This window comes from Schistocerca cancellata, chromosome 7 (genome assembly GCF_023864275.1).
Source record: "Schistocerca cancellata isolate TAMUIC-IGC-003103 chromosome 7, iqSchCanc2.1, whole genome shotgun sequence".
NCBI classification, from domain to species: Eukaryota; Metazoa; Arthropoda; class Insecta; order Orthoptera; family Acrididae; genus Schistocerca; species Schistocerca cancellata.
In genome coordinates this window covers 328,283,791-328,300,012 of record NC_064632.1, presented here as the reverse complement: position 1 = coordinate 328,300,012, position 16,222 = coordinate 328,283,791, and the positions used below count along the sequence as shown (strand labels likewise).

At 40.1% G+C, this 16,222-nt stretch overlaps 1 protein-coding gene across 1 annotated transcript in view; it reads left to right on the top strand.

The window, feature by feature from the left end:
* The window catches only part of LOC126092058 (histone acetyltransferase KAT7), a 562,552-nt gene that overhangs the window by 20,831 nt on the left and 525,499 nt on the right, over positions 1–16,222 (top strand). Inside the window, exons 2-3 of the mRNA XM_049907464.1 lie at positions 129–918; positions 14,225–14,485. Coding sequence (XP_049763421.1) covers positions 129–918; positions 14,225–14,485 — 1,051 coding nt within the window. The remainder of the gene's footprint in view (positions 1–128; positions 919–14,224; positions 14,486–16,222) is intronic.

Genomic DNA, 16,222 nt, shown 5'->3' with positions numbered 1-16,222 from the left:
AATGTCTGTGTAAGTCAGATTTTTGTTTGTATATCTTTCACACACTTCTGTTGTTTATATTACATTTTTGATAATTTGTGATTGTGATTGTGTCTTTGTGCATAAACCTGATTATGTCTTGCTTTCAGGAAGCAGCATCAAGCTCTGAGGCGTCTAGTTCAAGTAACAGCTCCTCCTCATCTTCGAGTTCATCTTCTTCTAGTGGTTCTGATTCAAGTTCTTCAGACACGGAGAATACGTCGACATCACAGGGTAGTGCGGAGAAGAGTGCAAATGGGTCGACCGATTCGGACACTAGAAAAGTGGCAAAAAAGAAAAACTCACCTGTCAAGAGTAGTAAAAGTACAACAGTTTCAAATGATACCGAGACTGCAAAACCTAAAGAGAAGTCGCAGGTTTCAAATTCAAAAACTAGGCAATCTAAAGCTAACGCCACGGCTGCAGGTTCATCAGAATCTGAAGATTCACCTGTGAAGCCAACTGTGAAGCGGAAAGCTTCAACAAAACCAAAAGCAACTGCCACTGTTACTCCAATTCAGAAGCCTTCTAGAGTTAACACAACAAAAAACAATGCTGGATCAGGACAAAGGGGAGTAAAAGAATCTGGCTCAAATGCCAATGCTAAGTCGACAGCCGAAAAACCCACTACAAAGTCTGCTGCTGCAAGTAAACAGGCAGATTCCACAACACAGAGGAAACTAAAAACTAAAAGCATATTTAGTCCTGAGAACAGTAGTGAAAGTGATGATCAAGCAACACAGCCACCAAAGTTAAGCCCAGTGAAGAATTCTGCATCAAAAGCAATTGCCCAGACAAGAACTAGGAAAGCTGTTGCTAAACCAGAACCCCTGCAGTCACCACCAAGCAAATCTGGTGCAAGCACAGAGACCTCAACTACAGCATCCTCAGCTTCCTCAGGTAAATCAGTAGCATTTTTCTAATATGTGAGCTATTGTCTGTTTTCCTGTCTTACCAGTAGGGAGTTCCTCTTTTTTTCCTTTAAAAATGGGAGGGGGGGGGGGGGGGGGAGGGGAGAATGTGACTACCATAAGACAATGAATTTCAGGCTCTGAGAAAAATTTCAATTTTGAATCTCAGTGATGTTAACATATATATAGATATCTTTCTTGTTGTATATACTCATGAGGTTCTGGTATTTTCTGTGTGCAACACAGAAACATGCTTGTAGCAAAGCAAAGGGTGCCATCATATCAAGGAAACATGCAACAGGAGGTTGTTCTCTAGGGTCAGCAGCAGCTGAAATTTTTACTCTATAAGTTGCCTGAAGCAAGGGAAGTGGTGGCGTGTGCATAACGGAATATTATGTTCATTATGCACTGATTCTCTTCATATACATATAATCAGACTGTTACTAGACAGAATAAAAACAAGAACTGCTATCTACAGGTGATGTTTGTGGCTTTGTGAAAAATTTGAATGAGTTAGTGGAGTAAGTCATGTAAGTTATGTGACTTGCAGAATGCGCATTCTCTCTAAACATCAATAAAACACAGTGCATACAATGTCTGGCAGAGAATTGTCATTAAAGTGACATAATCAAATACACAGTAAAATCAAACATTATAAATACCTGGGACTGAAAGTAGGTAATTATCCACATTATGAATCTTGTGCAGAAACGGAGTGGTTCCAGCTTTTTCATCAGGCCACTTTCCACTATTACTAATAAAATTACAGAATTCAGTTGATACCATTATAAGAAAAGCAGTTTGAAGTTTGATATAGTTTCATTAGCTATTTGGGCAAAAAGATGTGTACTGCACCTAAATTTTGTTTTGATATGACTTCCATAAGAAACAGACGAATTGAGCAGTAATACTCAGATTTCTGATCTGAGCCAAAAGAATTCTTTGCAGAGCACTCCTTTTATTTTACCCAGTGCTCCCTTGCAATAGTTTAGGGTTTCACTGTAATATAGTTCTTGTATGTGTACACCATGATTTTTGAAGAAAAGTAAAATAGTTTTCATGTATGATAATTTGATGAGATAGCCGTGTAACAGCACATCTTAGTGCTGAGAACAATACATACAATAAAAATGATGTTACAAATAATCCTTTTACAGGTCTAATGTGTCACAGACTTTGAGGGGACTACAGGAAACTTTCAATCTTTATGTTGGTTTCCCTGTTGATCAGCCCTGTGTGATGAATTAATTAATATCTGTAACAGCAGTATCTCACACATGCCATTTCCTTTCCTCAGTCTTATCTTTCCATTATTATCCACAATTAATTAATATCTGTAACATCTGCATCTCACATATGCCATTTTCTTTCCTCAGTCTTATCTTTCCATTATTATCCCCAACACCTTTTCCATTCCTCTGTCTCCTTGGCCTATAACTAGTAGACTATAGCTGTGTGGTTTAGCATTCTTGGATTTTTCTGTTCAACAAATAGCAGTTGCTTGCATAATAATAATAACAATGTTTGAGAGTTTCATATTCATAAGTGTTTGCAATTTTTAATTACTACTATAACAAAGCTTTCACCAACCATCGGTGAGAGCAGATTGGCTATAGTGGCAGAAAACAGTATATTTTATGAAGCTGAACATCAAAACAGTATAGTTCTTGTAGTTCACTTAGCTCTATCTACACTCCTGGAAATTGAAATAAGAACACCGTGAATTCATTGTCCCAGGAAGGGGAAACTTTATTGACACATTCCTGGGGTCAGATACATCACATGATCACACTGACAGAACCACAGGCACATAGACACAGGCAACAGAGCATGCACAATGTTGGCACTAGTACAGTGTATATCTACCTTTCGCAGCAATGCAGGCTGCTATTCTCCCATGGAGACGATCATAGAGATGCTGGATATAGTCCTGTGGAACGGCTTGCCATGCCATTTCCACCTGGCACCTCAGTTGGACCAGCGTTCGTGCTGGACGTGCAGACCGCGTGAGACGACGCTTCATCCAGTCCCAAACATGCTCAATGGGGGACAGATCCGGAGATCTTGCTGGCCAGGGTAGTTGACTTACACCTTCTAGAGCACGTTGGGTGGCACGGGATACATGCGGACGTGCATTGTCCTGTTGGAACAGCAAGTTCCCTTGCCGGTCTAGAAATGGTAGAACGATGGGTTCGATGACGGTTTGGATGTACCGTGCACTATTCAGTGTCCCCTCGACGATCACCAGTGGTGTACGGCCAGTGTAGGAGATCCCTCCCCACACCATGATGCCGGGTGTTGGCCCTGTGTGCCTCGGTCATATGCAGTCCTGATTGTGGCGCTCACCTGCACGGCGCCAAACACACATACGACCATCATTGGCACCAAGGCAGAAGCGACTCTCATTGCTGAAGACGACACGTCTCCATTCGTCCCTCCATTCACGCCTGTCGCGACACCACTGGAGGCGGGCTGCACGATGTTGGGGCGTGAGCGGAAGACGGCCTAACGGTGTGCGGGACCGTAGCCCAGCTTCATGGAGACGGTTGCGAATGGTCCTCGCCGATACCCCAGGAGCAACAGTGTCCCTAATTTGCTGGGAAGTGGCGGTGCGGTCCCCTATGGCACTGCGTAGGATCCTATGGTCTTGGCGTGCATCCGTGCGTCGCTGCGGTCCGGTCCCAGGTCGACGGGCACGTGCACCTTCCGCCGACCACTGGCGACAACATCGATGTACTGTGGAGACCTCACGCCCCACGTGTTGAGCAATTCGGCGGTACGTCCACCCGGCCTCCCGCATGCCCACTATACGCCCTCGCTCAAAGTCCGTCAACTGCACATACGGTTCACGTCCACGCTGTCGCGGCATGCTACCAGTGTTAAAGACTGCGATGGAGCTCCGTATGCCACGGCAAACTGGCTGACACTGACGGCGGCGGTGCACAAATGCTGCGCAGCTAGCGCCATTCGACGGCCAACACCGCGGTTCCTGGTGTGTCCGGTGTGCCGTGCGTGTGATCTTTGCTTGTACAGCCCTCTCGCAGTGTCCGGAGCAAGTATGGTGGGTCTGACACACCGGTGTCAATGTGTTCTTTTTTCCATTTCAGGAGTGTATTTCCACTGAGAGCATGGGAGTCTTCTTACATGCCATGTGGAACTTTGGAGTAAAAGTTTTATGATAAACTCTTACATATCACTCTTCATATACTCAAATCTCTGCCCCTCCCCCTCCCACCAACCCACTTTTCTCTGGTGTTGTTGTATTTGTGTATACATTCAGGTTCACTATTCTCAACATTTGCTCTATCAGTGACAGACAGTAGTCTTCTCATTCAATTGCATATTTTTGTTGCTGTTACAGTATATTACATTTTCTGTCTGACACTGATACAATGCTTAACTGAAGTCACTGAAGCCACCACAAACTACACTGGGCTTAATTTTGTTAGGGAACTAAGGTAGTAAGGTTGTTTTGGGTGTTTGTGGGTGCTTGTGTGTGTCTGCAGATCTTATCCAGTATCTGCTGTTGGGCACTGATGAACCATTTAAGACAATGTCCTTGTACTAGATCGTGAATGGGTAAATAATGGAAGTTGTTGAAAAGCACATTACATGAAAGTAAGTCAGTATCTTCATTCTAGTTGCATGTAAGTTGGCAGGGTGGCTAAGACCATTCTCTAGCCATTTGATGGTACCATTCTCTTTACTAGTGGCATCTTTTGGCCTATCACATCAGTTCACTTTAAATTCTTCCAAAGTGCATATGGCTGCACCATTCTCTGTTTCAACAGTAAAGAATGGTATTCTATAATCAGTTTTTGTGATCTGAAGGTGTGCCAGTGGTTCAAATCCACAGAAAGCTTTCAGCATACTACAGGGAGGGTATTTTATCATGACAGTGGTTACTGCTTGATCGGACTAGTCAAAAGTAGCTGAACAATAAAGAAGAACGAGGAAAGAGTTGGATGTCCAGTCACACCTATTACTGATGCTAACACTGGAAAAGTCTGTGACCTGATTTTGAATAACTAAGGAGCAATTTTTGATGAAGTGGCAAACCATAAGCACATTAATCATGTGGTTCTGCATATGATGTCATCCGTAACACATCCAACTTTCGCAGTTTGTATGAGATGGAGCTCAACAAAACACATTGAAGAGCACAAGCACAATGTGTGAGAATCTGTTAGCAGCTGCTGGACTGTCAGGCTAATGAAGAGGAAATTATTTCGAAATGACACATCACCACACATGAAAAAATGTTCATGAAGAGTGATACATAAGAGGTTGTCATAAAATTTTGGAGTGAAAGTTTCCACGTGGTATGTAAGAAGACTCCCAGTCTCAGTGGAAGTAAGTAGAGCTAAGTGAATTGCAAGAACTATAATGTTTTGATGTACAGCTTCATAAAATGTACTGTTGTTTTAATAAATCTGAAAAATGTAGTGCAGGCACGTTCTGATGTACCATCATTTACTCCAAGCCAAAAAGGTTATGCTCACAGGACACTGCTAATGGTTTATAACTTTTAGGAAGTGACTGTTTCTGGGACATTTACAGTTTACAGCAGTTGAGTTTGTCACAAATGTCTCTGCTCAATCACATTCATCATTTTTCAATTAAAACATATTGAAATGTATATTGCCTCATTCCTTCAAATCACTGATGATGCTGCAGTCTGAAATGTACTTACGGTCTTCATCTGGATTGGTAACGCATTGGTTTTGTTAGCAAGTACTCATTTGTGAGGATAATAGTGATGGTGCTGGTATTATAGTACACATTTATGACCATTGATGGACAGAAAGTGTGTATAGTATTGACGATCTCAAGACATATGAGCTATGGACACTTACAGTAAGAACTGGTATGGCAGGGACATTGCCATCTACAATGTCAAAACTTGTCTAGTAATAGGCTGTACACGAATGGGAATGAGCACTTGTTTGTCTTATCACTAACAATTTGTTACAGTAATAACTGCTATCCTTTTAAGAAAGCTCAGACTATCAGAAATAATACAGGGTTAATGCTGTATTATTTCTGATATTCTGAGCTTTCTTAAAAGGATAACTGTTATTACTGTAATAAATTGTTAATGATAAGACAAACAAGTGCTGCTGATACCTTGTCTGTAGTGCTGGTGCTCACATGCACATTAGTGTAAGGTATATCTGAAAGAAAGATGATGAGACTTACCAAACAAAAGCGCTGGCAGGTCAATAGACACACAAACAAACACAAACATACACACAAAATTCAAGCTTTCGCAACCAACGGTTGCCTCATAAGGAAAGAGGGAAGGAGAGGGAAAGACGAAAGGATTTGGGTTTTAAGGGAGAGGGTAAGGAGTCATTCCAATCCCGGGAGTGTAAGGTATTTCATATAGCCTTTATCATGTACACTATCAGTCATCCATTGAACAAAGCTGGACACTTTTGTTGCATACTGGCATCGAATTGTTTCACAATTATGCATTATCTAATTGATTTGCATTTGTGTACAAACAAGGGTATACATTGTGTCACTGTAAACATAATGCTGCATTGTTTTCAGACTTGAGGAATTTATAGTGTCATTTCTGTGCAAGAACATACACACTAATCATCACTTACACGGTTTGCTGTGCATACAAAACCAGAAACAACTGAATAAATAAAAGTTATGACTGATAGTCAGTGTTTCAGTTTTAAAATATTGTTTCCTCTGTCTTGTTTTTATTTTATGTATTTTTACAATTGTAATGGATAGTGTAGAATTTCTCCCTTCTGTTGTGTTTATTTCCCTTTCACTTCTACTCAGAGATGTGAGATCATGTGTAATTCTGCCTGCAATCACTAGCTTGTATCTCTGTCCTTTGCTGTGTTATTGTGTTATGCTTGTATTTTTGGATGTTGAATAGGCTTGTGGTATGTATCTAATAGTATATTTATGTTGTAGATTGAAATTGGAATTTTGCACACAATTTGTAGTAATTGTTAGAATGTGACTGTGACTATTATTAGTATTGTGTTCTGTGTTAAAATATAAGTTACTACAAAGTGACTGAATATGATGTAATATTACAGAATTAAGCTATCTTAGCACGAGGCTCACATTAAAGAGTCAGGTTTCACACTTAATCTCTAGGTTGTACAAGAAAGTCTTTTGCTGAGCAGGAAGGTATTTCAGATAAGTGGTACAATCCATATTCTCTCCCCTTGGTATTTGTGGATTTTGTGAATCTTAAATACATTATAAATGACAATAAGCACACTCATAGCATTACTATATCTTTAAATTACATGTTTCACTATTACTGAGAAGGAAGGTTTAGTAACATTTTCTAAAGTCTTGGATATCAGAAATTGACTTCTGTGAGAAACTGCTGCCGCCTTACATGTTATTTCTGCTTTAAAGTGAATTTCTTGCTGATTGGTGAGCAATTCCCCATATAATTTTAACTTTTGTGTGAAGGAAGACGCTTGGGCATTTAGGTGTTTTGAGTTTGGCAGAATGGTGTTCTCTTTTAATACTTTCACTATCTCACTTAATGTTGACACAGAAAGTGCATACAAACAGTTACCATATGTATTAATGTTTTCATTTGTTATCATGATGTTGAATAATGGGCTCAACTCTGAAGCTAGTCACATAGTTTTATTCAGAAACAAAAAATCTGATTGTTTCTCAAGATTACTACATGAATCTAATATTCATAATACTATTTGTTACAAACCCCGCAAGACTGCCAAGTGCTGTGACATGCACATGGGCACAAGACCGAAAACTATAACAGAGGCTGAATTGGGTTGTAATCCATAAGTAATAAATCTGGTGACAGACTCAGGAGACCTTGATGATTAACAACTGACCTGTCTCATACATACAATTTTACAGTCACAAATTAAACCACTGAAAAGAGTTCAGGGAGAAAGGAAGATTTGTGATAATGATTCCTGACATACTGAGGAAGCAAAATCTGGAAACGGAGTTAATTTATTCAAGTTGGCATCAACCACTGACAATGCTTAAAGTTTTAAACAAGAGTTCCTTGCTCATGTGGCATGTGTCAGAAAAACCCATCATTTAGACAGCTGACACTGCACTTGTTTAGGGGATGAAAAGAAAATGCTTAGTTTCTATGTCCCAGCAGGCAAACTCCAGCCACTTTCCATCCCGCAAAGGTGATAATAACACTATATTTTTAAGTCGGAGGCTTGCCAGAATGAAGCACCAGTCAGTCCGTAAGTGGTCTGCGTGCCGTCACATCTGGCCCATCCTGAACTCGGACACTGATCAGCAGCTGCAGCCTCATTGTTCTTCACGTTTATTCTTAGATTGTGTAACTCCGTTTTTATTACTTCAGAACCTTTTTCCTATATTACAAATTTGCGCCACCTTTCTCCAGTATCCAAATGGATCGGGGACCCCCTTTGCTGGTGGGAATGTTATTGATGCCTCACACAGTCAGATAATGGATAGGAAACCAAATTAAAATCCCAGTGGCCAGTTTATGTTTCTCTAGCCAGAAAACTGTGGGAAGTTCTTTTCATTTATATCACCTGGGATTATGAGGTCTGTGCCATAAGCCTAGGGTATGGTAGTTCATACTATTTCCATTTACAACAGTATTATGAAAAAGATGGATTCCTAATCGCCGTGTAGAGATGATGTTGAGTCATAGACAGGCACAATGAAAAGACTGCTATGTATTTAAGCTTTCGACCAAAAGGCTGCTTCTCGCTGTACAGAGAAGACGTTGAGTCGTAGACAGGCACAATGAAAAGACTGCTATATATTTAAGCTTTCATCCAAAAGGTCTTCTTCTGAAATAGAAAATGCACACACATTTGGACAGCTACAACTTTACACACTTGACAACTGTCTGAGGACATTGTGCCTGGACTGCAGATTGCAACTGGAACTGCACCTGATGGGAGCAGCAAATTGGCGTGGATAGTGGGAGTGAGGAAGAGGCATAGGCATAGGGTGCGGAGGGAGAGGGATAGCAGGGTAGGGGTGTGGAAAGAGGTAGTCCTGCTTGTGGAATACTAAGGAGAAAAGGTACAGCAGCTAGGTGCAGTTGGGAAGCTTGAGAAGGGGAGGGGGGGGGGGGGGGAGAGAAATGTAGAGAAGGGGAAATGAATGTGGGTGTGTTGGTGGAATACAAGTGTCTAGTGGAAGGGAAGGAAATAGGTAGGCGCAGGACAGGGACTAGGGAAGTTTTTGTATGTCCATCCTTGTGATTGGAGGTCTGATGAACTTCAGCTGTTCCCTTATGTAATAAAATGGAACATCTACAACTGTCCTTGCGATGCCATTTATTATATGGCTACCAGTTTCAGTTATTCTTTGCACCCTCTTCAGGCTTTAACTGACACTGAAGGGGTCAATACCATTCGTATACACGGTTCATCAGTGGCCAAAGTTTATAACTGGTTTCTGCAGATTGTAACAGCAGTGTTGTCTCTCCAACCATCAGCTATCAACTAGGAAAGGTGGAGCCCAAAAATGTTACAGGAACATAGGATACAGTATATTGCAGGGAGAGCTCCCACCTACGCAATTCAGAAAACCTGGAGTTCCTTGAAAGGGCCCAGGTGGCACAAGCCTTGAAGCTGTCGTTAGAATGAAGCACATCATGTTGGGCAGCATTTTCAGCAGGTGGGTGATCCAGCTGTCTCTTGACCACAGTTTGGCAGTAGCCATCCAGGTGGACATCAGCTCATTTGTTGTCATGCCCGCATAATATGCAGCACAGCAGTTGCAGCTTAGTTTGTAGATCACATGGCTTCTTTGAAAGGTATCCCTGCCTTTGACGGGATAAGAGATGACTGTGACCAGACTGGAATAGGTGGTGGAAGGAGGATTCATGGGACAGGTCTTGTAGGTCTGTTGCAGGGATAATGACCATGAAGCACGGGATTGGGAGCGGGAGTGGAGTAGGAATGGACAAGGATATTGCCTAAGTTCGGTGGGCGGCAGAGTATCATTGTGAGAGGTGTGGGAAGCACAGTGTGTAGGATATTCCTGATTTCAGAGCATGGTGAGAGGTAGTCAGAGCCTTGGTGGAGAATATGATTCAGTTGCTCCAGTTCTGGGTGGTACTGAGTCACACGAGGAGTGCTGTTTTGTGGCTGGAGAGTGGATTTGTGGTAGGTAGTAGAGGGAAGGTGACTGGAGAGACAAAGCACGCAAGATCTGTTTCTGTACAACGTTGGTAGGGTAATTTCAGTCTGTGAAGTTCTCAGTGAGGCGCTTGGTACATTGGTTGCTCATCACTACACATGTGATGACCCCAAGCGTATAAGTTGTATGGAGAAGGACTTCTTAGCATGGAATGACTGGCAGCTTTTGAAATGCAGGAATTTCTGGTGGTCAGCAGGTTTTATATGGATGGAGGTACCAATGTAATCATCCCAGAGATAGTCTCTGTCCTCTATCTATTTGTCCCCTTCCCAGCTCCAACTCCAGCACTTCTCTTCTCTTCTCTTCTCTTCTCTCTCTCTCTTTCCTAGCTTTTCTAACAATTATTTTCTCGGCAAGGAAAGAGGGATAGGGGGGTAAATGTATAGAATGGAGCAATAGGTCATACAGACTTTAGAGTGACAGGAACCTACAGGTTATGAAAATGACAGGAAACAAAAATATTTGTAGTTTTATGTGTGCCTTTCATCAGTCCACAGAATCTGGCTTCCCAAATGTAAATAGTGGCCAGCTATTCTGTCTCCTTGTAATATTCTAGTTTTCTCAAGTGAGTTGTACGTCAGAGGATCTAAATACCATTTTATTTAATTAAAGACAAAAGAAACTATCTTCTTCTTCTTCTTCTTCTTCTTCTTCTGTGGCTCTACAGCTCACTGTGAACCTTGACCTCTTTGGGTTTCACGAGGCATGGCCTGCACCTAGATAGGTCTGGGAAGGGGAAGCTGGCAAAAGCTTATGGGTAGCAGTGTAGTGGGTGGTGGTGGGATCACTCATGGAAAAATCCCTGTAGTAGTTGGTGTTACAGCTGCACCTTTTTTGAAGGAATCAGCATATTTCACCAAAATATAAGAGGTATTAGAGACAAAGTTAGTGAACTTCTTATAGATGTTGACTCTGAAATTATTGATATATCAGAGCACCATTTAAATAATTTGACAATTCATAGGCTTCCTTTACCAGGATGCAGATTAGCTGGCTGTTTTGCAAGGAGTTCCTTGCAGTGAGGGGGAGTGGCTATGTACGTAAAAACAGTATTCCATTTGAGCCCATAAACATATCATGGCACTGCACTGAACATATATTTGAATGTTGTGCAGGGGCAGTTGAATTTAGTGAATCGAAACTTCTAATTGTTGTTGTTTATAGTTCCTGTAACTCTTGACTTCAGAGCATTTCTGCTCAAGCTAGAGAGGGTTCTTGATTCACTTTGTAGGAAGTACCAGAAATTAGTTATATGTGGTGACTTCAATATAAATTTTGTATATGATGGTTCAAGAAAAAGGATCCTGGTAGATCTCCTAAATTCATATAATCTGAAGCAGACTGTGTTTTTTTTCCAATCAGGGTGAAGGGAAAAGTAGCACAGCCATAGACAATATTTTTATTCATTCTTCATTATTAGATGGGCATTCTGTTAGTAAAAGGGTGAATGGCCTTTCAGACCGTGATGCACAAATTTTAACACTAAAAGGCTTTTGTCCTAAAATAAATGTCATGTATAATTACTGACTATGTAGGAAGGTTAATCCAACAGCAATAAAGAGATTTTTAAACCTTGTCAAGGAACAAGAGTGCAGGATGTTTATAGTGCTGATAACAAAGATGACAAATACAGGGTGTTTGTCAATGAAAATCAGTATTTTAACACTTTATAATTTTATTACATTAAACTTACAGTTATAAATGATATGTCAAATGAAAGAGCAGCTCAAACAGTTTTACCAAGAACCTTATAAATGTTCAATGCGAGCACCATTTGTCACACGACACACAAAGTCTATAGCCAAGTGCTGGATTGGCCGCAAGGGGCCTAATGACAGGGCTTGCTTTGCATGGCCTCCAAGTTCAGCCGACCTAACGCCATGTGATTTTTCCTGTGGGGCTTCATCAAGGATCGTGTGTACATGTCTCCGCTACCAGCAGACCTCCCTGAATTAAGAAATTGGATTGAAGCACCTGTTGCTACAATCACTGAAGACACACTTATCAATGTTTGGGAAGAACTCGGTTATAGACTTGATGTGTGCCTTGTGACAAATGGTGCTCACATTGAACATTTATAAGGTTCTTGGTAATACTGTTTGAGTTGCTCTTTCATTTGACATTTCATTTATAAAAGTTAACATAGTAAGTATTCTAAAGCATTAAAACCTCAATATTCATTTATAAACACCCTGTATAATGCTTTCCTTAACACATTTCTCATGCTCTCCGATAGTTGCTTTCCATTAGAACATTCCGAACGGGTTATTAGCAGTAATAGCCAGCCCAGATGGCTGACTACTGGGATAAGGATATTATGTAGAATAAAGTGGGAATTATATCAAAATGTTAGAATTAGTCACAAACTGCAGTAGCCCATTACAAACAGTATTGTAAGGTGCTGAAGAATGCTATTAGGAAGGCGAAGAGTATGTGGTATGTAAATAGAATAGCTAATTCACAGAATAAAATTAAAACCATATGGTCAGTTGTGAAAGAAGTGTCTGGTCAGCAGCGCAAGGTCAACGATATAAAGTCAGTTCGTAGTAAAAATATTTCTGTTACTGATACATTAGATATATGTACTGTATTTAACAATCATTTTCTGAGCATTGCTGTTGAATTAAATAAAAATTTAGTTTCCACATGGAATCATATAACTTTCATGGCAAATGCCTTTCCAAGATTGATGTCTGAAATACTCCTCTGTGATACAGACAAGAGGGAGATTGAGTCAATAATCAAATCATTGAAGACTAAGGACTCTCATGGATATGATGGAGTGCCTAGCAGAATATTAAAGTACTGTGCTGCACATGTTAGCCCTGTATTTAGCCATATTTGTAATTTTTCCTTTAGGAATGGTCAGTTTCCTGTACAATTAAAGTATTTAGTAGTAAAGCTGCTTTATAAAAAGGGAGGAAGGAATAATGTAGACAATTTTAGACCTATTTCTATACCATCAGTGTTTGCTGAAGTTATTGGAAAGGCTGTTTAGAAGTCAACAGCTGAAAATGCTATATTCTCTTTTCTCTGTGAGGTGCTGGATGGGTCAAACAAAAGGTTTCAAACGCTAGGCATATTTTTTTTATTTAGCTAAGGCATTTGATTGCATTGATCACAAACTATTGCTCCAGAAGTTGGACCATTACGCAATACGGGAAGTAGCTCACAATTGGTTCACCTCTTACTTTAGCAACAGACAGCAAAAGGTCATTATTCACAATGTTTATAATGACTGTTATGTGGTGTCTGAGTGGGGTACAGTCAAGTGGGGGGTGCCCGAGAAATCTGTGTTGGGGCCACTCCTGTTCCTTATTTATATAAATGATATGCCCTTATTTATATAAATGATATGCCCTCCAGTATTACGGGTAACTCTAAAATATTTCTGTTTGTTGGTGACACTAGCTTAGCAGTAAAGGATGTTGCGTGCAACATTGGCCCAGTTTCAAATAGTGCAGTTCTTGACCTAAGTTCACGGCTTGTAGAAAATAAACTAGCGCTAAATCACAGTTAGACTCAGTTTTTACAGATTTTCTGCCTTGTGGTTGTCTTTAACAACAACATTGAGAAAAGAATATTGAATTTTATGTTGAGATAGTTCAGTGAAAAGTTTTGAACTTATTTAAAATTTATATTGTACAACTGATTCACCTAGCCACAGTAACCCTTCAATGTATTTTCTTAAATAAAGATATTTATGTATAATAGTGGAGGATAGCTTGAGCCCTTGTTGCATATGAAACCTGTTTCCACACTAAAACATTTTGCCGTGTGTATCCAATTAGCAGGCCTTTATCCCAATCATTTAAAACATCTCTGTATTTCATTTTACTTGATTCTTAACTAATAAAATATACTCTTGTCTACATTTCTGATTAGTATATAGCACTTCATACTAAAGGGGAGATAGGATAGGGCGTAATTCAGAAACACACAGAAATGAAATGAACCTTCATTAGACCTCAAAATTATAAATTGCTGGCTTCTGTCAAAATTATATACAAGAAAATTGAGGAAACATACAGTCAGTTTATTTTCTTAATTTTTAATGTGCCCTTTCATTAGTCACAATCCTTAAGTTGTTTGTACCTTTTAAACCAGTAATGTTTTCCATACAGATAGCAGTTCAGACAGTGAGTCTTCAGCTGATTCCTCAGCTGCACCAGCTAAAGCTCCACAGAAACGTGGGAATGCTGCAAAGAAGAGAGTAAGACCTCGGCCTCGGGGTCCAACACCTTCTCAGACAAAACCAGCCCAGTCTGAAAGTGATGGAGAGGGGCCAAAGCCAAGTGTAGTCACTCGCAAACAGACTAGGTCGTCTAGTGCCCGGCGAAGTAAACATGTTGTTGCAAAAGCAACTGATACAGAGTCAGAAGCAGGTAAGTATTTTATTCCTGACGTTTGCTAAATACTAAATATGGTGGCTACTTACCTTAATTTTTCAGTGTAACATCTTATAACGGTCATCCATTGCTTTGACAGAATACCCGTCCCCTTTGAGGTCAGCAGGCAATTAATATCATGCACTGATCATTCAACTACAGATTAACCAAATTGTTTACATACAGGATTGCCACATACTACTTGTATTTCATGTGTCTGATGTTGTAGTTATTTAACTGATGTAGTACGTTAATGCCTGCATTGAGGAAAATATGAATTGGAATTGCTTTTGGGTCTGAATGTTATCTGATTTGAGTATTCTATTGTATTGTTTCTGAGGGATTTAAAACTAGACAGAATAGTGTGAGTTGTCATCTTGATCACAGATCATGTTGCTTACACAGCAGCCATAGCAGGAGTTGCATGATGGTTATTATGTGAACTGTGTCTATCAGTGTCCTCCTTACAGCTGTGTTTATCACTTGCCTCCATATTTGGTAGTTAAATTTCATCCAATGGAGCAGTTAAATTTAAACATTGTATATCATTTTACTGTATGTACGTATTTTATTTTAGTTGTTTGTGTTTGGAATGTAATCTGTGAATGTATTCTAAGTCATTTAGCATATGCCATAATGCCATGCACTTTAATTTAGATACAGTAGAAACACAATTAATAATGCTTTATTAAATGCATGTTTGTGATTATTATTGATATTATGAGAACAGACTATTCTGTTTCCTGATGAGTGTGTGTATATGCTCTGTTACATTGTTTAAACTGTGTTTGGTGTTTGAAACACAGTCATCATCAGTTTCAGTAGGTATATTAAATTTTTCAGTAATGGTAAACTATCCTATGATTTGTATAATTATATATTCTTTATTACTGATTGGAAGGTGGTGTTATATACTGATGAGCCCAAACATAACGACAACTGAACATTGCAATTTTAGTTGTAAATGTCAGCGACGGAATTCATGCAAACAGCCCATCTCACAGAATGTGGCTGTGGAAACAGATGGGAGAATGGTACAGTTATGCCCTGAGGAATTAAACCATTAAGAAACATCTATTCAGTGATCAGGAGATGTAAAAAGCAAAGATATTTACTCTGCCTGACAAAAGAAGTGAAGCACACAGAAAGGAAGGAAGAAACAAAATGAAATTTCACAAATTCAGAGGGTATGTGATGTTATGTTAGTGATAACATGATTGAGTCAAATGTACAAAACACATTTCAATATGAACCATTGCGCTCCCTCTGGCCTGGATGCACACACTGATTCAGTTGGCAGGGGAGGTTATAAACAGGTTGCATCATCTCCTTAGGCAAGCTGGCTCACAACAGTTGTAGGTAGTCCATGATATCATGGGTGCTGGCACTAAGATGGAGCTGATGTCCTAGCTGGGCCCACACATTTTATCAGTCATAGATCTGCGGATATTGCTGGTCACAGGAGTATCTTGACATAACACAGACAGTTCATAGAGGGATGTATCCTGTGTGAGTGATCATTCTCCTGTTGGAAAATGTCGCCACAACACTCTTATAAGAGGGATAACACAGGACATGACATTGAAGTTCCCTTAGTCACCACCAGCCATGACCTGAAGTCATACCTGATAGCTCCCCACACCACAACAGCGGAAGTAACATCACTCTATCTCTGCAAAACATTGGAAGAATGGGATCTTTCCCTAGATGACACCATACTCGCCAACAATGGTC